The sequence below is a fragment of the Amblyomma americanum genome, chromosome 11 (assembly GCF_052857255.1).
Source record: "Amblyomma americanum isolate KBUSLIRL-KWMA chromosome 11, ASM5285725v1, whole genome shotgun sequence".
Lineage (NCBI taxonomy): Eukaryota > Metazoa > Arthropoda > Arachnida > Ixodida > Ixodidae > Amblyomma > Amblyomma americanum.
Genome location: NC_135507.1, coordinates 95,706,250 through 95,726,286, shown reverse-complemented (window position 1 = coordinate 95,726,286; position 20,037 = coordinate 95,706,250). Strand labels below are relative to the sequence as shown.

At 49.6% G+C, this 20,037-nt stretch overlaps 1 protein-coding gene across 1 annotated transcript in view; it reads left to right on the top strand.

Moving 5' to 3' along the window:
• Nucleotides 1–5,978: 5,978 nt before the first annotated feature.
• The window catches only part of LOC144110443 (uncharacterized), a 56,618-nt gene continuing 42,559 nt past the window's right edge, over nucleotides 5,979–20,037 (top strand). Inside the window, exon 1 of the mRNA XM_077643338.1 lies at nucleotides 5,979–6,063. Coding sequence (XP_077499464.1) covers nucleotides 6,038–6,063 — 26 coding nt within the window. The 5' untranslated portion in view covers nucleotides 5,979–6,037. The remainder of the gene's footprint in view (nucleotides 6,064–20,037) is intronic.

The following is a 20,037-nucleotide window of genomic DNA, read 5'->3' as shown; positions in this document are numbered from 1 at the left end:
CCAGTGAACGCTGTGGTCTATTGCTGCAGTGCCACGTGTCTGCCACAACGGTGACAGCGCTATTCCAGGCGGAGCAGTGGGAGGACCGGCTAACCAGCAGCCAGCTTAAGGTTCAAAGGGCCTAGTGAGCCACGCATGCCGGATGGCCAGGGACAGTGGTGCCATAGAAGGATGTGCCATAGTGGATAGCTCCGGAATAATTTCGAACCCTTGGGATTCTTTAATGTGCACTGATAGCGCACAGCACACGGGCGCGTTTTGCGTTTTGCCTCCATTGGAACGCGGCCGCCGCGGTCGGGTTCAAAGGTCGAAGGTGAATTGGTGTGACACCATGGTGTACCACATAAGGCAAGGCCTACAGCTGCACTTGACCTCTGGCTCACTTGAAGTTCAACCGGCAACTCACGGCGAAACCAGCTTTACCTAGTGTAGTGAAGCTTTCGTTTCACTACGCTACGAGAGAGAAAGGGCGTCCTAACCACTGATACACCGCGGCGGGTAGGTGATTTCTTATTATAATTTAGGCAGGTCGGGTCGTTTTCTCCGTCTGTGTAGGGTGATAATCTAGAATGGCTAAGGATCGAGTGTGTCTGCAACCTGCGCAGCATGGTGGCTTGCGCTTGATTTAAGTCGGAGTGGAAAGGCGGAAATTGGCCTCCAGTCTCTCTGTGGAGGTTGCTGATTTCGGCAGAGGTCTGCGGAGCCTCGGCAAGAGCGTCTGGATCCGTGGGGCTGGCCGCCCGGTAGGTTAGGCCTCGGGCTAGTCGGTCGAACCCTCCGTTTCTATTTCACCCTCGTGGGCATGTAGGCAGATTAGGTTGATCTTATGGTCGGAGTACATCCGCGAAGGATGCGCGCAGCGGCATAGCATATAAAACCTGCTGAGTAAATTGTATCGAAAGCGCTTACATTCACCGCATCAGCAGATTATGAAATAAAAATTTGTTTTTGAGGAAAGGAAATGACGCTGTAACTGTATAACATCTCGGTGGACACCAGCACCACGCCGTAAGAGAATAGGTAACGGAGGGAGTGAAAGGAAGGAACAAACAGGTGCCATAGTGGAGAGCTCCACAAAAGTTTCGACAGCATGGGGTTCTATAATGTGCACTGCCATCATATAGCACACTGGCGACTTTTGCGTATCGACTCCATTGAAAGGCGGCCGCCGCCGTGGTTTACACCTTTCACCATGCCGTGATAAAAAATTTGATGGAAAGTTGTACTAGTAATAAGCATTCATTGATCGTTTTCGGCTTTTCGGGTGGTCCTTCCCAGGTTTGGAATTCCGTTGACGGATTGACGGAGGCCTGGCCGGCCGGAGTCTGAGTGGACAAGAGGCGCCGCAGAAGGGACCCGTTAACACTAGGGCATACTAGGCCATATATTGCTCCATTTCCTTTCCTCAAAAACCAATTTCCTTAACACTCTGATGTTACAGGCTTAAATGCAGAGCTAAAGTCCCCACTGTTACTTTTTAAGAGTTCGCTCTTACTGATCACGTTTCGAGATTTAGTGGGGTCTGCTACGACCCTTGATTACAGCGCCATCTGTGACAGCCACTACTCATCACGTTTCAAGATTGCGTGAGGTCTCTTACCACCCCGAGATCAAAGCGCCATCGGTGGCTGCAACTAGAAAACAGCGTATATCGCATTGAGACAGTTAGCGCCATCTACAATAGCATAGTAGAAACAACCCCCTGCCGCGTGCTAATAATGACGTCATGGTCCAATATGGTGGATAGAGGTGGAGCTATGTGAGTATGACGTCAGGAGAAGAAATGGTGGCATAGTTTTGGTTTTTCGAATCCAAGATGACGGCCATTAAAATTAGTTGTGCCCTCTCATCTTTATCAGCCCCCCTCTCACAGAAAATATCCTAAAATCGCTAGGAAGACTGTCCCGTTACGAGGCCGCTATACATGTTTACATTCGTTCCGCTATATATACTCCGACAACAACGGGCACCCATCCGGGGACTGTTGTATACCGAATTTGGTAGGCACATAAAAAACTGTAGCTTGTGGTCTAGAAATGAAACCACAATTACATAACAGGTAAACATTGTATACATGCAATTACTTATTGAAGCGTTACCATATCGCACCACAAGCCGAATTCTAAGCCCACCTTGACCCCCCCCCCCCCCCACCCAAACGAAGCAAATTCCCCTTGGGACGTATCTTGAAGGGGTGCAACTCGAATATGAGTAGACGTGCGTCGTTATTTCTCTGATAGATGGCGCTAGGCGGCGATCGTTCCGCTAGGCGGCTAGCGTGCGCGCGTAGCCGGGCATGGTGGCTATCCACCCCGTTTCCATAGGTATTACGTTCCGTTGTAGTTGTTTTCTTCGTGACATGGCACATACCCACGACGGGGGATTGGCCAGGGTTCAGTGGGGAGACACCATAGAATAGGGTAAACTGGTGCCAAGCTAAGGATTGTGCCCTGGGTGAAATTTACGAGTAATTTAAAAGAAAAGAAAAATAAATATCGGGAGAGAATATCTCAGAATTAAATATATGAAAATACCTCAACCTTCTCTTAAAGAAATTTTGGAAACGATTAGCAAGGGAATATGCCCTAGCTGTTAGGTAATTGCTGTTAGGTAACTGTGGAGGTATTCGCAAACTTGATGCAATGCGAAACCCCTGGCGCTCGCGTTGAAAGAGGGGAGAGGAGGAGGAGAGAGGAGGAGTGACATTCCGTTTCTCGATACGAGCGTTGCGTTCTTCTTGGCTTCATCTAGTAAACCAAACAGCTAACGTCCGTTGCTTTCACTTCTTCCAGAAGGTGGCGGCCTTATACAAAGCCAGCCAGCGGGAGCGCCACGCTTTTTTAATAACAATGATTACTTTTTGGGGAAAGGAAATGACACAGTATCTGTCTCATATATCGTTGGACACCTGAACCGCGCCGTAAGGGAAGGGTAAAGGAGGGAGTGAAAAAAGAAAGGAAGAAAGTGGTGCCGTTGTGGTGGGCTCCGGAATACTTTCGACCACCTGGGGATATTTAACGTGCACTGACATCTCACAGCACATTGGCGCTTAACCGTTTCGCCTGCATCGAAACGCAGCCGCCGCGGTTGGGCTCGAACCCGGAATTCCGGATCAGTAGCCGAGCGCCCTAACCACTGAGCCGCCGCGGCTGGTCACGCGCTTTTTTTTTTTGCGCTGTCACTTCTAACGATGTCATGAAAAAAAAATATAGGTGGAAAGCAGCGCCACGTCTGGGCATCGTTGTTCACTTCTGTTCGTGCGGGGGCCCAAGGACCTGCGCGTCCTAAACTCCCCTGTGTCTAATAAATTTTCCACCACCACCTCATTTCTGTTAGAAAATGAAAATTGGTTTTTAGGGAAAAGAAATGGACCCGCCGCGGTGGCTCAGTGGTTAGGGCGCTCTACTACTTATCCGGAGTTCCCGGACTCGAACCCGACCGCGGCGGCTGCGTTTTTATGGAGGAAAAACGCTAAGGCGCCCGTGTGCTGTGCGATGTCAGTGCACGTTAAAGATCCCCAGGTGGTCGAAATTATTCCGGAGCGCACTACTACGGCACCATTCTCTTTCTTTCTTCTTTCACTCCCTCCTTTATCCCTTCCTTACGACGCGGTTCAGGTGTCCAACGATATATGAGACAGACAGTGCCCCATTTCCTCTCCCCAAAAACCAATTTTTATTATTATTAAAGGAAATGGCGCAGTATCTGTCTCACATAACGGTGGACACCTGAGCGCGTCGTAAGGGAAGGGGTAAAGAATGGAGTGAAAAAAGAAAAAGGTGCCGTAGTGGAGGGCTCCGGAATAATTTCGACCACCTGGAGATCTTTAACATGCACTGACATCCCACAGCACTCGGGCGCCTCAGCGTTTCGCCTCCATCGAAACGCCGCCGCCGCGGTCGGGTTCGAACGCGGGAACTCCGTTCAGTAGCCGAGCGCACTAACCACTGAGCCACCGCGGTGGGTCTTAATTCTGTTATGGGGCCAGATCCCACTGCGGTTCCGTCCGGGAACCAGTTCCTTTCGCCTCCTCTCATTGGCCGTCCGTCGTCACGTCCGGCGTGACGAAAAACTTCCGGAGGCTGCTCCGCGTTTTTCGTCTACGTCACGGGGCGTGGCCACGGCGCCTAAAGGAACCGTTTCGCCGGCCGGCACAAGAACCGCGGCGAGTAGGTCCGTTTCGCGGGAACCGCTGCTGCACGCTTGTAAACAAACATGGCGGCGCCCATTACCCCGTATCTTTTCGCGGCTCTCTGCGGCCGCACTGGGCAGAGAAGGCCCAGAAACAGGGAAGATGCCTTCGATCTGCCGGAGTAAGATTTCCGCCGCCATTTCAGGATGAGTAAGGCGCTGGTGCGTAGGCTGTGTGCTGATCTTGAGGGCGAAATCGGGGCAAAGGGGCCGAGCGGACTGCCGACAGAAGCGAAAGTTCTCTGCCCGCTTCGGTTTTTTTTGCAACCGGGAGCTTTCAGACTTCTGTCGGCAGTTAGGTGACCATCCAACTCTCGCAGTCCTCAATGAGCCGCTGCATCAGCGCAGTAGCGCTAGCTGTAACTCGCGACGTAGGCAAGCGAAAAGGGTGGGTAACCTTTACGTCCACGCCAGCGGAAAAACAACAGGCAGTGGCAGAATTTTTGCACCGCGGCCGAATTCCTGTTGGTGTTGTTGGCTGCATCAATGGAACCCTCGTTGCCATCAGTCAGCCCAAAGGCCTCAGCCCTGGTGAAACGCAGGCATTCATGACCAGAAAGGGCTACTACGCCCTAAATTAACACGATGTTGGTAAGTATTACAAGTCTGTCCACTCGTTAAAACAAAATCATAATTCGCGAATTTCAGCCGCCTGCGTGGGTTTCGTGCTTTTGTATGCTTAAATTTTAATGCACTCAAAATCGGAGTGAGGAAACGTCATTTACATTGTCGGGTAGCATGTTAACGATACTTATGAGAAACAAATTCTGCCGAGGTTTCCGCATTACTTTCTCAATATATTGCATACGACCCTTTCACGAGCCACAGGGGTTCATTCATGAACTCTACAAGCAGAGTACGCTGTCGCGGCGAAACATGGGGCCCAAGAGGCCGGCGAGTAGCTGCTTCTGCCATTGCGAGTCTTCTTGTCAGAAACGGGACCAAAGGCAGACGAAACTTCAACGCGCGCCAAAAAGCACATGTTTTCCCAGACGGCAACGCGCGCGCGCGTATGCGACACCATCTACCGACAGAAAAGAGAAACATGTACCAAAAGAAACGTCAAAATAGTTTTTTACTCCACTCTCTTGCACGTGCTGCGACTTCTTATTAAATAATATGTACTACCATTTATTTGTAATATTTGATTTCTTTTTAAAACAACCTATTTTTTAGTGTACGGCCCCCGAAAAAGCCAGGCAGTCGTGGGCCGGGCTCCCGCGAGGTCGCGCGCTCACCGATTGGCCGTTGGCTTCCCCTTCTTTCTCCTCCCGTACTTCGCTGTCGTCATTTTGACGTCACTCCGAAAAGGAACGGTTCGGAAACGGAACCGAAGTGGAATCTGGCCCATGCTTCCTTTTTTTCCTGAATTGTTCACCACTTCCGTTGCTTATTCTAACCCACGGTTTGCCTTATAAAGACTGTGCTTTTGGTTTCTGCGTTTGAAAATTGTACTCCTGTTGTTCAGATTTGGCATTCTGCGCGCTGATTTATGTTATGTCGCTAATTTTTAGCGTTTAAATTTCAGTTCGTTAAACAGCGTTGTTTAGCGCTTAATGCTTAACTGAACTGCACCAAGCAACCCTGCTTCATTTACTGCCTGGACTCAGGTTCCATACCGTCGCTCTCTACTGGAATTCATAAATCAGCTAGCCTTTTTCCATTAATTCAATCATCACTACATTTTTCATCACACCTACGCCCATCATTGATGCTCAGAGGCAATAAATGTCACTAAAAAAATCCGCACCGCGCGCCATGCCACTGCAAGGATCGAAGAAGTGGAAGAACGTTCTCACGGTCCCGCGGCGCGTGGCTTTCTCTCTGGGCGTTCTTCTGGATTACGATGCAGTCCCTTCACGGTTTCGCTCGGTAAGCGATGTCTTTCTTCCTACACGTTTTCATATAGGACTCTTGTTCGGTTACCTTGGCACGGGAACGGCTAGGCACGGCGAGGCGGCCAGTATTTTTTAGACGCCTCATGCCCCGGACGCTGAAGCTGCTGATTCGGCGCTAGCGGTGGGCTGTTGAGTTTTCGCTTGCATTGTTTCCGGCGCTCGCTGATTGGAGGTGTTTCCCCAAAACAACCGGCGCATATGGGTTCACCTCTTGGATTTAGCTTTGCCGATAACCGAAATGCGAAGCCTAGCCCTCTGTGGCAACGTTTCTGCGGCGCTTCTGGAAGCGAAACCGCAGCATCGCACTGACGGCCCGATTTTTTGCGCTTAAGAAAGGGCAGTAGATGTTGTGGCCAGACACCCCGCGCTCAAATAGGCGATGTTGGCGACCAAGTCGTTCTGAGGAAACATTGATCGGAGCCCATCACTTGTCAGTGTAGAGGGCCGATCCCGATTTTCCGGCGAAATAAACTTGGAAATATCCTTGAATTTGGCAAGGAATCCCACGCTGTCACTGTACAGATACCACGCAGTAGAACGCGGGTATGGCCCTTTGCTTGTTTCGTTTTTAAGTCGCGTCGAGATATGTGTGCCATTACTGCGCCTGCTAATTGGTCCTTTCATTGAAATATATAAAAAAGCTCGTACATTATTTCAGCTTTTTAAATTGCCTCTTGCGCGGCACATATTTTGAAAAAGATGTTCGTTTGTCTCGTATCGGTCGATCAGGACTAGACACTGCTCAGTGCTTGCTCCCTACACATGGTCTCATCGGCGCCTGCAAACGCTATGGAGGTTTATTGTTTATGGGGGTTTAACGTCCCAAATAGACTCAGGCTATGAGGGGCGCCGAAGTGAAGGGCTCCGGAAATTTCGACCACCTGGGGTTCTTTTACGTGCACTGACATCACACAGCACACGGGCCTCTAGAACTTCGCCTCCATCAAAATTCGACCGCCGCGGCCGGGATCGAACCCGCATCTTTCGGGCCGGCAGCCGAGCGCCATGACCACTCAGTCACCGCAGCGGCGCTGCAAGCGCTATGGAGGCTAGCCAATGCTATGGAAAGTTCGCTGCAAGTCGAATGTGACTCACCCCGTCAGTGGCTCAGTGACTATGGCGTTAGGCTACAGATCCTATGGTCCTGTAAAGAAATCCCAGCTGTAGCTGCCGCATTATCCTGAAGGCGTACTGCAAAATCGTACTTGAGCTCTGTGATTTCAGCGCACGTAATGTGTTGTTGCGACTGCAGGAATAACGCAAAGTGCACGGCCCTGCCAACTGGCTCAAGCTTTGCCACAGTCGCTGTCACGTGCAGACAGTAGGAGAGGTAAAAAGATATGAGAGGAAAGATTGAAAGACGTAAATTGTCTCTGCTAATCGAATATTACCGGAACCCTCCACTACGGCGTCCTTCATAACCCGTGTGCCACTCTGGGACACACAGGCCATTCTCAACTTAGTTCTCCGCAATTCCCGCAATTCTTAGTTCACTTACTGCTCTCAGTCCCTCCTACCCTCCTTTATTGTTTCCCTTACGGCACGCTTCGGGTGTCCGCGGAGATGTGAGACAGACACTGCGCCATTTCCTATCCCCAAATATAATATTTATTGATTTTTGAGGAAAGGAAAATGGCGCAGTATGTGTCTCATATATCGTTGGACACCTGAACCGTGCCGTAAGAGAAGGGGAAAAGGAGTGAGTGAAAGAAGAAAGGAAGAAATAGGTGCCGCAGTGGAGGGCTCCGGAATAATTTCGACCACCTGGGGATCCTTAACGTGCACTGAAATCGCACAGCACGCGGGCGCCTTAGCGTTTTTCCTCCATAAAAACGCAGCCGCCGCGGTCGGGCGAACCCGACCGCGGCGGGTTCGAATCAATATCAGTGCACGTTAAAGATCCCCAGGTGGTCGAAATTATTCCGGAGCCCTCCACTACGGCACCTATTTCTTCCTTTCTTGTTTCACTCCCTCCTTTCCCCCTTCCCTTACGGCGCGGTTCAGATGTCCAACGATATATGAGACAGATACTGCGCCATTTTTTCAATTCTAAGTTCATTTCTTTAGTTGTATGGTGGAAACCATACCACTCACCGGACTGGACGAACACTGATCTTGCACATTAACAGAGCAATAGGTTCTTATTAATTGAAAGCCACAGAAACGAGCTCGGGGAATAAATTTCAGGCGGTCGCGTTTCGATGGAGGCTAAATGCAGAAGGCGCACATGTGCTGTGCGATGTCAAGGAACGAAAATCCCCAGGTGGTCGAAATTATTCCCCAGACCTTCACTGCGGCACCTCTTTCTCTCTTCCTTCTCTCACTTCTACCTTCATCCCGTTCCTTATGCCGCGGTTTGGGTGCCAACCGAGATGTGAGGCAAATACTGCGCTGTTTCCTTTCCTCAAAAAACAATTTTCCATTTTCAATTAACCCGCTGCGGTGGCTCAGTGGTTAGGCCAATTGGCTACTGATTCGGAGTACCCGGGTTCGAACCTGACCGCGGCGGCCGCGTTTCGATGGAGGCGAAACGCTAAGGCGCTCGTTTGCTGTGCGATGTCAGTTCACGTTAAAGATCCCGAGGGGGTCAAAAATAGTCCGGAGCCCGCCACTACGGCTCCTCTTTCTTCTCTCACTCCGTCCTTTATTTCTTCCCTTATGGCGGGGTTCAGGTGTCCTTCGATATGTGAGACCGATACTTCGCCATTTCCTTTCCTAAAAAACATTTTTTTTTTCAGGGTGACAGGGTGGGTGCCCTGCCAATCCAGTGTGCGGGATACACTCAACGTTACAGATGCTAAGCCGTGTCTACTTGCCCGATACTGCACAGTTTTCGCTCTCTAATCTGGTTGGGCAAACATTTTTTTGAGGAAAGGAAATGGCGGAATAACTATCTCACATCTCGGTGGACACCTCAATTGCTCCTTAAGGAAAATGGTAAAGTCTGGGAAGGCCTACATTTGCAGATGCATATGTAGAGGAGGAAAAACGCTAAGGCGCCCGTGTGCTGTGCGATGTCAGTGCACGTTAAAGATCCCCAGGTGGTCGAAATTATTCCGGAGCCCTCCCCTACGGCATCTCTCTTTTTTTTTTCACTCCCTCCTTTACCCTTCCCTTACGGCGCGGTTCTGGTGTATGAGACGATATATGAGACAGATACTGCGCCATTTCCTTTCCCCTCAAAACCAAATATTATTATCAGATGCATTTGTCGTCGGCTCGAAACCCATTCGAAAGCTAGCCTCCAGCTTGACTCCAAGATGTAAGCTATATGCAAGGAGAAATCGGAAAGCATTAACCGTTACGCTGTTAACGATGCTACCAATGTAGCCGAGAAAGCTGGCATCATATTGACGTCAGCCGGTGACGGGTGTAAAAGAATCAAATATATAATTGATTGAAATCCCGCCGCTTGGCTTGCTGTGTGTGTCCTACGGCCCTTGATGACGTCAACCTGTTTTCCTTGCTATCGCTGAGATTTGACATCTCGCGTTTCGATGGACCCTTTTCGTTTTTCTGAAACGAAAGCGACAAGGATTCAGCTTAAAATGAGAACAACGCAGCGAGCCATTGAAATAAAAATAATAGCTGTAACGTTAAGAGACTGGAAGCGGACAGAGTGGGTCAGGGAACAAAGGCGGGTTAATGACATCCTAGTCGAAATCAAGAGGAAGAAATGGGCTTAGACAGGGCATGTAATGAGAAGGCAAGATAACCGCTGGTCCTTGAGGGTAACAGAGTGGATTGCAAGAGAAGGCAAGCGTAGCAGAGAGGGTCAGAAGGTTAAGTGGGCGGATGAGATTGGGTAGTTTGCAGGCATAGGGTGGGCGCAGCTGACAAAGGACAGGCTTAATTGGAAAGACATGGGAGGCCTTTGCCCTACAGTGGGTGTAGTCAGGCTGATGATGATGTTTCGATGCAGGCGAAACGTAAAGGCGGCCCTGTGCTGGGCGAGGTCAGGGCACGTTAAAGATGCCCAGTAGGTCGAAATTATTCGGTAGCCCTCCACTATGGCACCACTTTCTCTTTATTCTATCACACCCACTTTCTTCCTTTCCCTTACGGTGCGCTTGAGGTGTCCAAAGAGATGCGAGACAGATACTGCGCCGTTTCCTTTCTCAAGCAACCAAATGTCAATCAATTCTGATTCTTTTTTTTTAATTGGTTTTGGGGGGAAAGGAAATGGCGCAGTATCTGTCTCATATATCGTTGGACACCTGAACCGCGCCGTAAGGGAAGGGTAAAGGAGGGAGTGAAAGCAGAAAGGAAGAGAGAGGTGCCGTAGTGGAGGGCTCCGGAATAATTTCTACCACCTGGGGATCTTTAACGTGCACTGACATCGCACAGCACACGGGCGCCTTAGCGTTTTTCCTCCATAAAAACGCAGCCGCCGCGGTCGGGTTCGAACCCGACCGCGGCGGCTGCGTTTCAATGGAGGCGAAACGCAAAGGCACCCGTGTGCTGTGCGATGTCAGTGCACGTTATAGATCCCCAGTTGGTGGAAATTATTCCGGAGCCCTCCACTACCACGCCTCTTTTTTCTTTTTTCTTTCACTCCCTCCTTTATTGCTACCTTACGGCGTGGTTCAGGTGTCCGCCGGTATGCGAGATACTGCATCATTGCCTTTCCCCAAAACCAATTTTCATTTTCCCCCGCGGTAGCGCAGTGGATAGGCGTTGGCCTACTGAGCAAAAGAGCCGAAGTTGAACCTCGCCAATGGTAGCCGCGGTATCTGTCTTGGTATCTATCTCAAATATCTGCGGACACCTGAACCGCGCCGTAAGGGAAGGTATGAAGGATTGAAAAAAGAAAGGAAGACATGCAATGGTGGAAGGCTCCGGAATAATTTTGACCACCTGGGGATATTTAACGTGCACAGCACACGGGTGCCTTATAATTTCGCCTCCATAAAGACGCAGCCGCCGCGGTCGGGTTCGAACCCGGGAACTCCGGATCAGTAGCCGAGCGCCCTAACCACTGAGCCACCGCGGCGAGTAGAGGTGTCGTAGTGGTGGGCTAATTTCGACCACCTGGCGGTCTTTCACTTACACGGCACAGCAGACGGACGCCACAACGTACAAGTCATTTGATGTCAAATGCCGAAGGTCAAGGGTCAAATATCGAGGCTTCAGACACCCATCGGCGTTTTAAGGAGTGCTAAAAACCGCTTTGCTCTCGAGAGCTGGTCCAGACCTGGCTTTGCGATGCACAAGGCGAGAGATACGAGACAGTATATATTTTTCACACGGTAGCTTTTGTATTTCGCGGAGTTTGATTCCGGCGGTAATGAACTCCAGGAAACAGAAAAGCTACCTTGTGAAAGCTACTGTCACCTCTCTGGCCTCGTGCACTCCAAAGCCAGGTATGGGCCAGCGCTCATGAGTAAAGCGGTTTTTAGTTCGAAAGTGCTACTACACTAGCACTCCTTAAAATCCGATGGGTGTCTGAAGCCTCGATTTTTGACACTTGGCCTTCGATATTTGACATGAAACGACTTGTACGGTGTGGCTTGTGGAAAGTTACGTGGCGCGAAAGTTTAAAAGAAATTGACTTGAAAATGCGGTGTTTACGCAGTAGTCAGGCTAATACGAAATCAAGTGTTTTCGCACGTCCTATTCGGCTTAACGGTCCTAAAACTGTCATTTTTAGTACGAAAACACTCTTAGCATCCTACCTCGCAAAATCAAAAGGCGGACGTGGAGCCTCTGAGAAATTCACGAAAGGAAAGGCGCATAACTTGCTCCCTGGGTCAGTGGACACTTAAAAGGCGCTTTCAGCGACGTGACGGTAGTGACGAGAGGTGTGCGCTACATGGGTTGGAGTTGACAACGTTGTGGCAGGAACTTGGCACTGGAGGAATAGGCCACCGGCGTTCATTGGGCTCACTGGCGTTGGCGTCTTCAAGATGCTTTAAAGACTGTCTCCTCAGAATGTGACTAATGTGAACACTGTAAAACAGGGCTTCCGCTTCGGAACCAAAGGCTGGGGGTTAAGGAAGACGACGACGACAAGCGCTAAACATTTCGATGCTCGTGCGTGCTCTGGACGGATCGCTGCTGCTGGATTGGATCTGAACTCTGCTGGTAGTCGTTTGCGACGCTAAGCCTTGCGAGACGTCCTGCATATAAGTCGTGGAGGTGCCAGCGATCCCCTCACCCTGGAGCTTCGTAGCTGCGTATCGCCTACCGCCTCCGCGATGCCTGAGACCGCCCACTAAACTGCACCTCCGCTTCCTTCGGCTGTCATCTGTTCAAGCGCCGCGCGGCAGCGTGACCTAGACATCTTCAGCGGCACGGAGGCAAGAACTGCGCCGTCACACCTGTTTCCGTGTCCGTCAATTTTATTACCATGTTCGATGAGGGAGTCGACGTCGAAGCACTTGTTGACACTGGCGCTGCCGCTTCCGTTCTGAGTTACCCTCTCTGTCTCCGTCTCCAAAAAGGGACGATGCCTCTTCCTGCCGTTTCTCTCCGTACCGCCAGCACTCAGGAGATTCAACCAATGGCCACCTGCACCGGCCGCCTTCTTATTGAGGACGTTTCATACACAGTAGTTCATCGTCGTCACCCGCTCATCTCACGACGTCATCCTTGGTTCCTTGGTTGGGACTTCCTCTCCACACATCACGCCGTTATTGACTGCGCCTGTGCTCAGCTCGACTTGTCGCCCTGCAGTAACGCTCCCTTGGACGTCACCGGTGCTGCTGCCGCTACTGTGGTCGTCTCAGAGGACACAGGCGTTCTGCCTTTCACCTCAGTGCTGGTGTCACTTTTTAGTTATGATCTTTCCGACGAATTTGTAAGTTATACGCCCTCTTTACGATGCGGTGGGCAGAAATCTGTTTAGCTGCCTCCTGCCCTGCTTGCAATTTTTCGTGTCTCAAGCGCTATTTATATGTCCAACCCGTTCTCCAGCCCTACCACATTACTCTGTGGCTAATCGCTGGTTAGTGTTGCCTTGCTCGATCCCGCCTCAGCAAACCCTGTCGTCGTTAGCACGGCCCGCCTTCACATCAGCGTCATTACGCGTGTTCCCTTCACCAATCCGCCATCTCTCGATAACTTTTATCAATCCGTCGACGCTGCCGTGATGCCTACACAACGACCCCAAGTTGTCGCCATCCTACAACGTTTTGCAGCAACCCTCTTTGGGCCGCGCAACCACCGTTACCCACTGTATTAAGGCGAAAGTCTTTAATGGCTTATCGTTGTCCGTCCGCGTAATCTGCACGCTATAGCTGTCAATCAAATGACGTTAACTAGATTAGAAAAAACCAACATCATTCCGTTCCGCAGCTGAACCTGCTAAGGGCTTTGATACTTCTTTTTTTGTTTATTGCATGAATAAATACATCAGTTAAATATCGTAGGTGCCATGCCCCTTGGCAGACAACCGTGTCTAATGGACTTTCATTACAACAAGTTGGTCCATCAGACTCAATACATCATCCGCATAGTCCTACTGCTTCAGGACTTCTCTTAATTCATACATATATTCCGCAGAATAATGACATACCCGTCGTGCATCCAAGTCGCAATGTCTAACAGCCATTCTACTGCTTCAAACGCTGTGAAGGCCCAATAACATAATCTGGTCATACTGCGTAACATCAGTTTCAGTCGTCAGGTACTGAATTCCGCGCGGTTTCAATAGCAAGTATTTTTTTAGGGTTCTTTGCGAAACATCCCAGTAGAACACCGTATCCCAACAATCCAGGAACACGTGTTCTACCCTCTCTGGCTTTCGACACAAGAGACAGTTTGAGCCCCAAGGAACAAAAAGGCCCTTTTCCTCTAGCCTTGTTTTTACCGGTAGGGTTCCTGTATGCAATTTGAAAAAAGAATGTTTTGACGCCAGGCGCTACAGTCATAATCTTTACTCGCCTGAGAACGCCTTCTCTGGACCTTCACAGTATAAGGTCCTGTATAGTGGAGCTGGGAAAACCTGTTCAACAAGATCCTTGTGTAGTCGCTTTGCCGTTGCACTCACTAAATACTCACCTGAACGACCAGACCAGCTTCCGCAGGAAGCGAGACACAGTGTACCTCCGAGCATTGCACGAAGAGACAATAAATTCAGGAAGTGCACTGGATAGCAGGATTTGTATGAATGTTCACAGGAAGGCGTCATTTTGGTCACGCAAGAAACAAAACCTTAAACCACCTGCCCCACATACGGATGCATTAGAGACACTCCTCCGACCTTTACCCTCCGGAAGAGATTATCTCTGCGATTTCGTTCCCAACTGGACGCCCAAATGAAGACCGGAAAAACCCGATGGAACCTAGGGATATTGTTTCGTGCACAATATAATACTTGGAGCAATTACATGATCCTTGCCACAAGAAAGGTGTTACATATGGTTGCACGCGCGAAAATGGAAAGATTACGGCCCATCCACCCTTTCCCGCATTTCTTCCGCTTTTCATTCCAGTAATTGGTATTCTCCCCATATATGTCCAGCAGGACTCCCAAATAAACTCCGGGAGCTGTAGCCCATCGGACCACGCTGAACAATTCTGGTTCTAAGTCCCATTGCCCATGCCAGACTCCGAGACATTTATCTAACTTAACAGCGCTGCCAGTTTGCCTGCAAAACATTTCGGTTATTTGTAACGCTTCTACAACACTTTTTCGGTCTGCACAAAAGAGCGCTACGTCGTCAGCGTATGCCAGTATTCTCACCTCACAGGCTCCCAACCTCTACCTCGGATATGCCCACTCGCAGTTATCATCCTACAAAAAGGCTCCAAATAAATTGCAAAAAGGCGAGCGGACAGAGGAAATCCTTGTCAAACAGATGCCCTTACATCAATTCTTTTAGATAACAGTTTATCATAAGGCGTGTCGAGCAACATTCATAAGCCGTTTTTACCCCTTTGAGAACAACCGAACCAATATGAATATGTTCCAACAAACTGTTAAGTATTTCATGTGAAACCCGATCCAGCGCTTTTTCAAAGTCGATTTGAACCATAGCCAGTTTATTATTTAGAGCATCGCAGCACTGGTAAAATATGCTTCTTGTTTTTATTCCTCACGTTTGATGAGGTCCTACAATATCCTTTATGATGTATTGCAATCGCTTAGCTAACACTTTCATCAAAATGTTTGTAATCAACGTTTGTTAACGTGATCGGTCTATAGTTTATAACCTTTACCAGCTTGGCTGGGTTATCTGGCTTAGGAATTAAGACCGTATGAGCATTGTTAAACAAAGGTGGGAGCCTACCCACCTCAAAACATTCCTTGAAAAGCTGATAAAGCATAGTGGCAAGGTCATAATTAAAGCTCTTATAAAATGCAGCCACACTCAAACCGTCAGGTCCCGGCGACTTTCCGGCATTCAAATAATTTCTGTCACTATTTAGTTAATATTTATTTCGTCCTCTAGTCCTTCAGTAATCTCATTTCCTAATACTGGCATAAGTGGCAAAAAGTTTTCCCGAAACTCTTCTTCACTTTATGCTTTGCTTGCAAACAGCTCACGGTAATATTCCACGAAAGCACTGGAAATTCCACTTTGATTATTGAGGATTTGCCCTTTGTATTCGACAGCTGAGATCTCGTTCGAGCGCGCGTTTTGTTGGCATTTCGCCAGTAAGCCATTTTTCCGTGCGTGCTCTTATCGCAGCCCCTCTGTACTTCTGAGCATCTAAAGCTTCTAGCCTAACTTTGACGCCTTTTACATCATGCATGAACATGCCCGGCGTTTGTTCTTCGCACCCTAAATTTGCCAAAAGCTCTCGCAGTTGCTTTCCTTCTTTTTCCCTCATATTTTATTATGGTTGAGCGCTTAATGGAATGGATTTTCGCCTCCTGCTTAAAGCGTTTTCAACACTCAATACATCCTGTTTCACTATTATTAAACATATTCATGATTTCCTTAACTTTTCTTAAAAATATGTCGTCTTCTATAAGCCTTGAGTTCAATTTCCACATATCCCAGTTCATTTTTACTTTACGCTGCTTCATTCCTTCCAAAGTTACTGTCACTAGACATTGATCACTAAATGACACTTGCTTCACTTCATACTGCTCACAGGAAAGCGAAAACTCCGGCGACGCATACATTGTCCAGTCATGCGTGGCAACTACCTTGAAAATGCGTAAAATGCACATGTTTATACCTTTTCGCCAGACCCATTACGTCCTCTAAGCTCCACTCGTTCAGGGCACTCTTCAACAAATCAGCACTCAGGTCTTTTACATCCTTTCCATTTGAACGATCTTTAGGGTCCAAAACAATATTGAAGTCTCCCAATAATATGAGCTCTCGACTGCATTCAAGGAACGAAGCTAACTTTTCAAAAAAATCCACGCCGTTCCTTTTGCATTGCAGGAGGATACAGGACAACAACCCTCACAACGAGTGTTTCGTATGTGAAGTCACGCACGATAAACCGCCCCCTTGCAGAAGTCATTATTTGTTCTTCTACTATGCCTATGTATTTCTTCAGGAAAGACAGCATCTCGCCGACAAACCAGCCGCATGACTTGCACAAACATTGAATCGTGGCCGAAAACCAAGCACCATGTTATCAGTTTGCTGCTCATTCTCAACTTTTGTCTCTTGAATAGCCGCGATATCTAGATCTAACTAGCCCAACAGTCGGTTCAACTGCATTTGCTTACGCTGCGAGGAAAGTCTCCGTACGTTCAGAGTGCCAACTTTCAGCGGTTTCTGCAAATAAGCCATAGCGTACACACAACAAACAAACAGCGACTGAAGCTCACTGTTTTGGTCTCTCGTCGCGAGTGAGCTACGAACGCCGTGACAAGGCTAACTTGCCTTTCTTGGCTCCCTCCCCTCTCCAGTGCCTTTCTAGCCGACGAAGTTCTCGATCCGTAGCCGGTGCCTTTTCATAGTCACGAGGTCGCTTAAAGAAAGCGACTGTCGCATCCATCGGCGCCTCGGAGTCCTGGTCCCCTGAAGTGCCCTCCCTCGTTGGCTCTTCCGGCGGCGCAGCAGCATCAGCCTTCTTGCCAGTCGTTTCTGCAGCGGGGTCATCTTCTTGTGACTTCTCGTCGCTAGCAGGAAGCTCCGGCTGCTGGAAAGCAGGGCTGTTGCTGAGTCCTGAAGGGGCTGGTTCTCCGGTGTTCTCCAGTTCCTTCTGCTCCACAAGCAGCTCGCTCCCGTCGTCTTGCGGCGGAGCAGTACCCGTGGCCACACGCGCATACGTGCGGACGCATCCGTCCCGTGTCCGAAGGAGCGACACAAGCTGCACCACGGCGTGCTGCAGTCGCGTCGAATATGACCCGTCCTCTTGCAACGTAGGCATATTGGTGGACGTCCAGGCACCCCCACTAACACTTGCTCTCCGTAAAGCTTGAACACGTGGGGTAAATCATCGATACAGAGCCCCTCCTTCAGAACCATACGCACCAGCCGGGTTGTCGATTCGACATATTCAAATTCCCGACTGTTCCACTGATCACAAGTGACATCTGTCACATCTCCGAAGTCTTCAAAAGCCTTCTGCACAGATTCATTCGATACTTAGAAGGGCACCCAGTGCACCCTGAAGACCAACTCATGTTCGTTGGGGTCAATGACCACACAATAGCGTTTTTTTCCCTTCTAGTTCTCCTTCTGACAGCTGTCTTTCCTTCGCTTCTGCAGTTTTCAGCTTCGACATGCACACATGCGACATTTGAAAGGCCCCAATGTCAGCCACGAAGGGTAGAACACCGGCAGTTTCCAATAGCTCACGAAAATCCTGTATGCGATAAGGCCGCCCGGCAATATCGCAGTGAAGGAAAACCGTTGTCTTCATTGCGTCTCCCGTAGGCAGCGTAGGTAAAACTAGGCGATAGCCCATTGGTAGGCGTCGCTTTCTGAAACCTCGGCCAGACATGACCGATAACGAAGCGCGCTCAGAGCTTCCCATCACGCGACCGTCTCCCACAGAAGCCAGATGTGGAATCGTTCGCTACTTCCTGTCAACGCATATGTAGTTCTCTTTTTTCAATGTTTTTAGGTTGCCCCAGCCTATTATTTGTCTAGCCCGTTGTGCATTAGGCGGCGTGGGCTGGGCAACATTAGTTTTTTTTTTTCTGCCCACAATAATATATGTCTAGCGTAAGGCCGTTGGAGAGTGTTTGCAGAAAGCCGTCGAATCAGCATTTAAGATTCACAAACAATTATGTACTTCACCATTATCTTACCACACATCAGCGACACAAGCGGCAACATATCGCTGAAGGCTTTGCCCTTACCGCACTTTAGGTCAACAAAGTGCCCCCCTGAATTTTTAACACTGGCACCCATGCTCCTTTGCGCCAACGTCCGTACCGCGTGTCAGCCGCTGAGCGCCGCATCATTGACGAGCAGGTGATCGACATGCTTAAGCGCCACGTGATCTAGCCGTCGCACAGCCCACGGGCATCTCCGGTGGTCCTGGCTAAGAAAAAGGATGGTTCCATCCGGTTCTGCGTAGACTACCGCCATCTGAAGAAGATTACACTCAAGGACGTTTACCCTCTCCCTGAAATCGACGACTCCCTCGACTGCCTGCAAGGCGCTGAGTTATTTTCTTCATTGGACTTGCGCACCAGTTACTGGCGGGTGCCGATGGCAGAGACCGATCGCCCAAAACCCTCTTGCGTCACACCCGACGGGCTTTATGAATTCACTGTCATGCCATTCGACCTCTGCAATGCACCCGCCTCATTCGACCGCATGATGGACAATCTTCTCCGACGGCCCAAATCGCACACATGTCTTTTGTTACCCGGACGACGTTGTGATCCTTTCCCCGGATTTTTCGTCGTACCTCCAGCGCCTTGAGATTGTTGTTCGATGCCTGGCTGACGCTTGTCTCCAACTTAATTAAAAAAAGTGTTGCTTCGGAGCTCGGCAGCTCACCATTCTCGGACATGTTGTTTAAAAGGATGGCTTTCTCCCGGACCCGGCAAAGTTGCGCATTGTGGCCAAATTTCCAAAGCCCATTTACGTGAATGAACATCGCAGCTTCATCGGCCTCGGCTTCTACTTTCACCGCTTCGTCCGTAATTTTGCCAGTATCAAATAACCCTTTACCACACTCCTCTCCTGCCACGACCTTTCGGCCTGGTCGCCAGCTTGTGATGAAGCCTTTGCGACACTCCGTCGCCTTCTGAACACTCCGTCAATCCTGCGTCATTTCGACCCTCGTTCTCCCACGGAAATCCACACCGATGCCAGCGGCGTCGGCCTCGGTGCAGTACTCTCTCAGCGCAAGCCTGACTTTGATGAGCACGTTGTCGCTTATGCCAGTCGGACACTGACAAAGGCTGAAAGCAACTATTCCGTCACCGAGAAAGAGTGCTTAGTCATCCTTTAGGCAACCATCGGATTTCGCTCCTACTTGCAGGAGCGCCCTTTTAACGTTGTCACCGATCACCATGCCCTCTGCTGATTCTCTTCTTTGAAGGATCCCTCCGGTATACTGCTGCGTTGGGCTCTGCGACTCCAAGAATACGAAATTAACGTTCTCTATCGTTACGGCCGCAAACATGCCGATGCTGACGCCCTCTCCCGTTCCCCTCTGCCGTCTAAGGAAGTGCCTTGTATATCCGGCCTGCATTCTTTATCCTCTGAACCCACTGATATGACTTGGGAGCGACGCAGCGACTCATGGACCGCTTTCCTCTTAGATATATTATCTGGCCGATCGTCGTCACCTCCTTCCCGTGCTCTCCGTCGTCAGTCCCATCATTTCGCCATCACAGACGAGCTTCTTCACGGCCGCAACTACCTCTCCGATGGTCGCAAGTGGCTGCTTGTCATTCCAACCCATCGGCGCTCTGCCAATTGCTCTCACTACCACGCCGATTCCCAGTGTGCCCACATCGGATTCTTTTTTTTAATATATTGATAGATAGCACTTTTATTCATGTCAATTGTCGTGCACCAAAAATCAAGCCTCCCAAATCCTCAAAGGGCTTGAGTGGCAGCGCCTGACA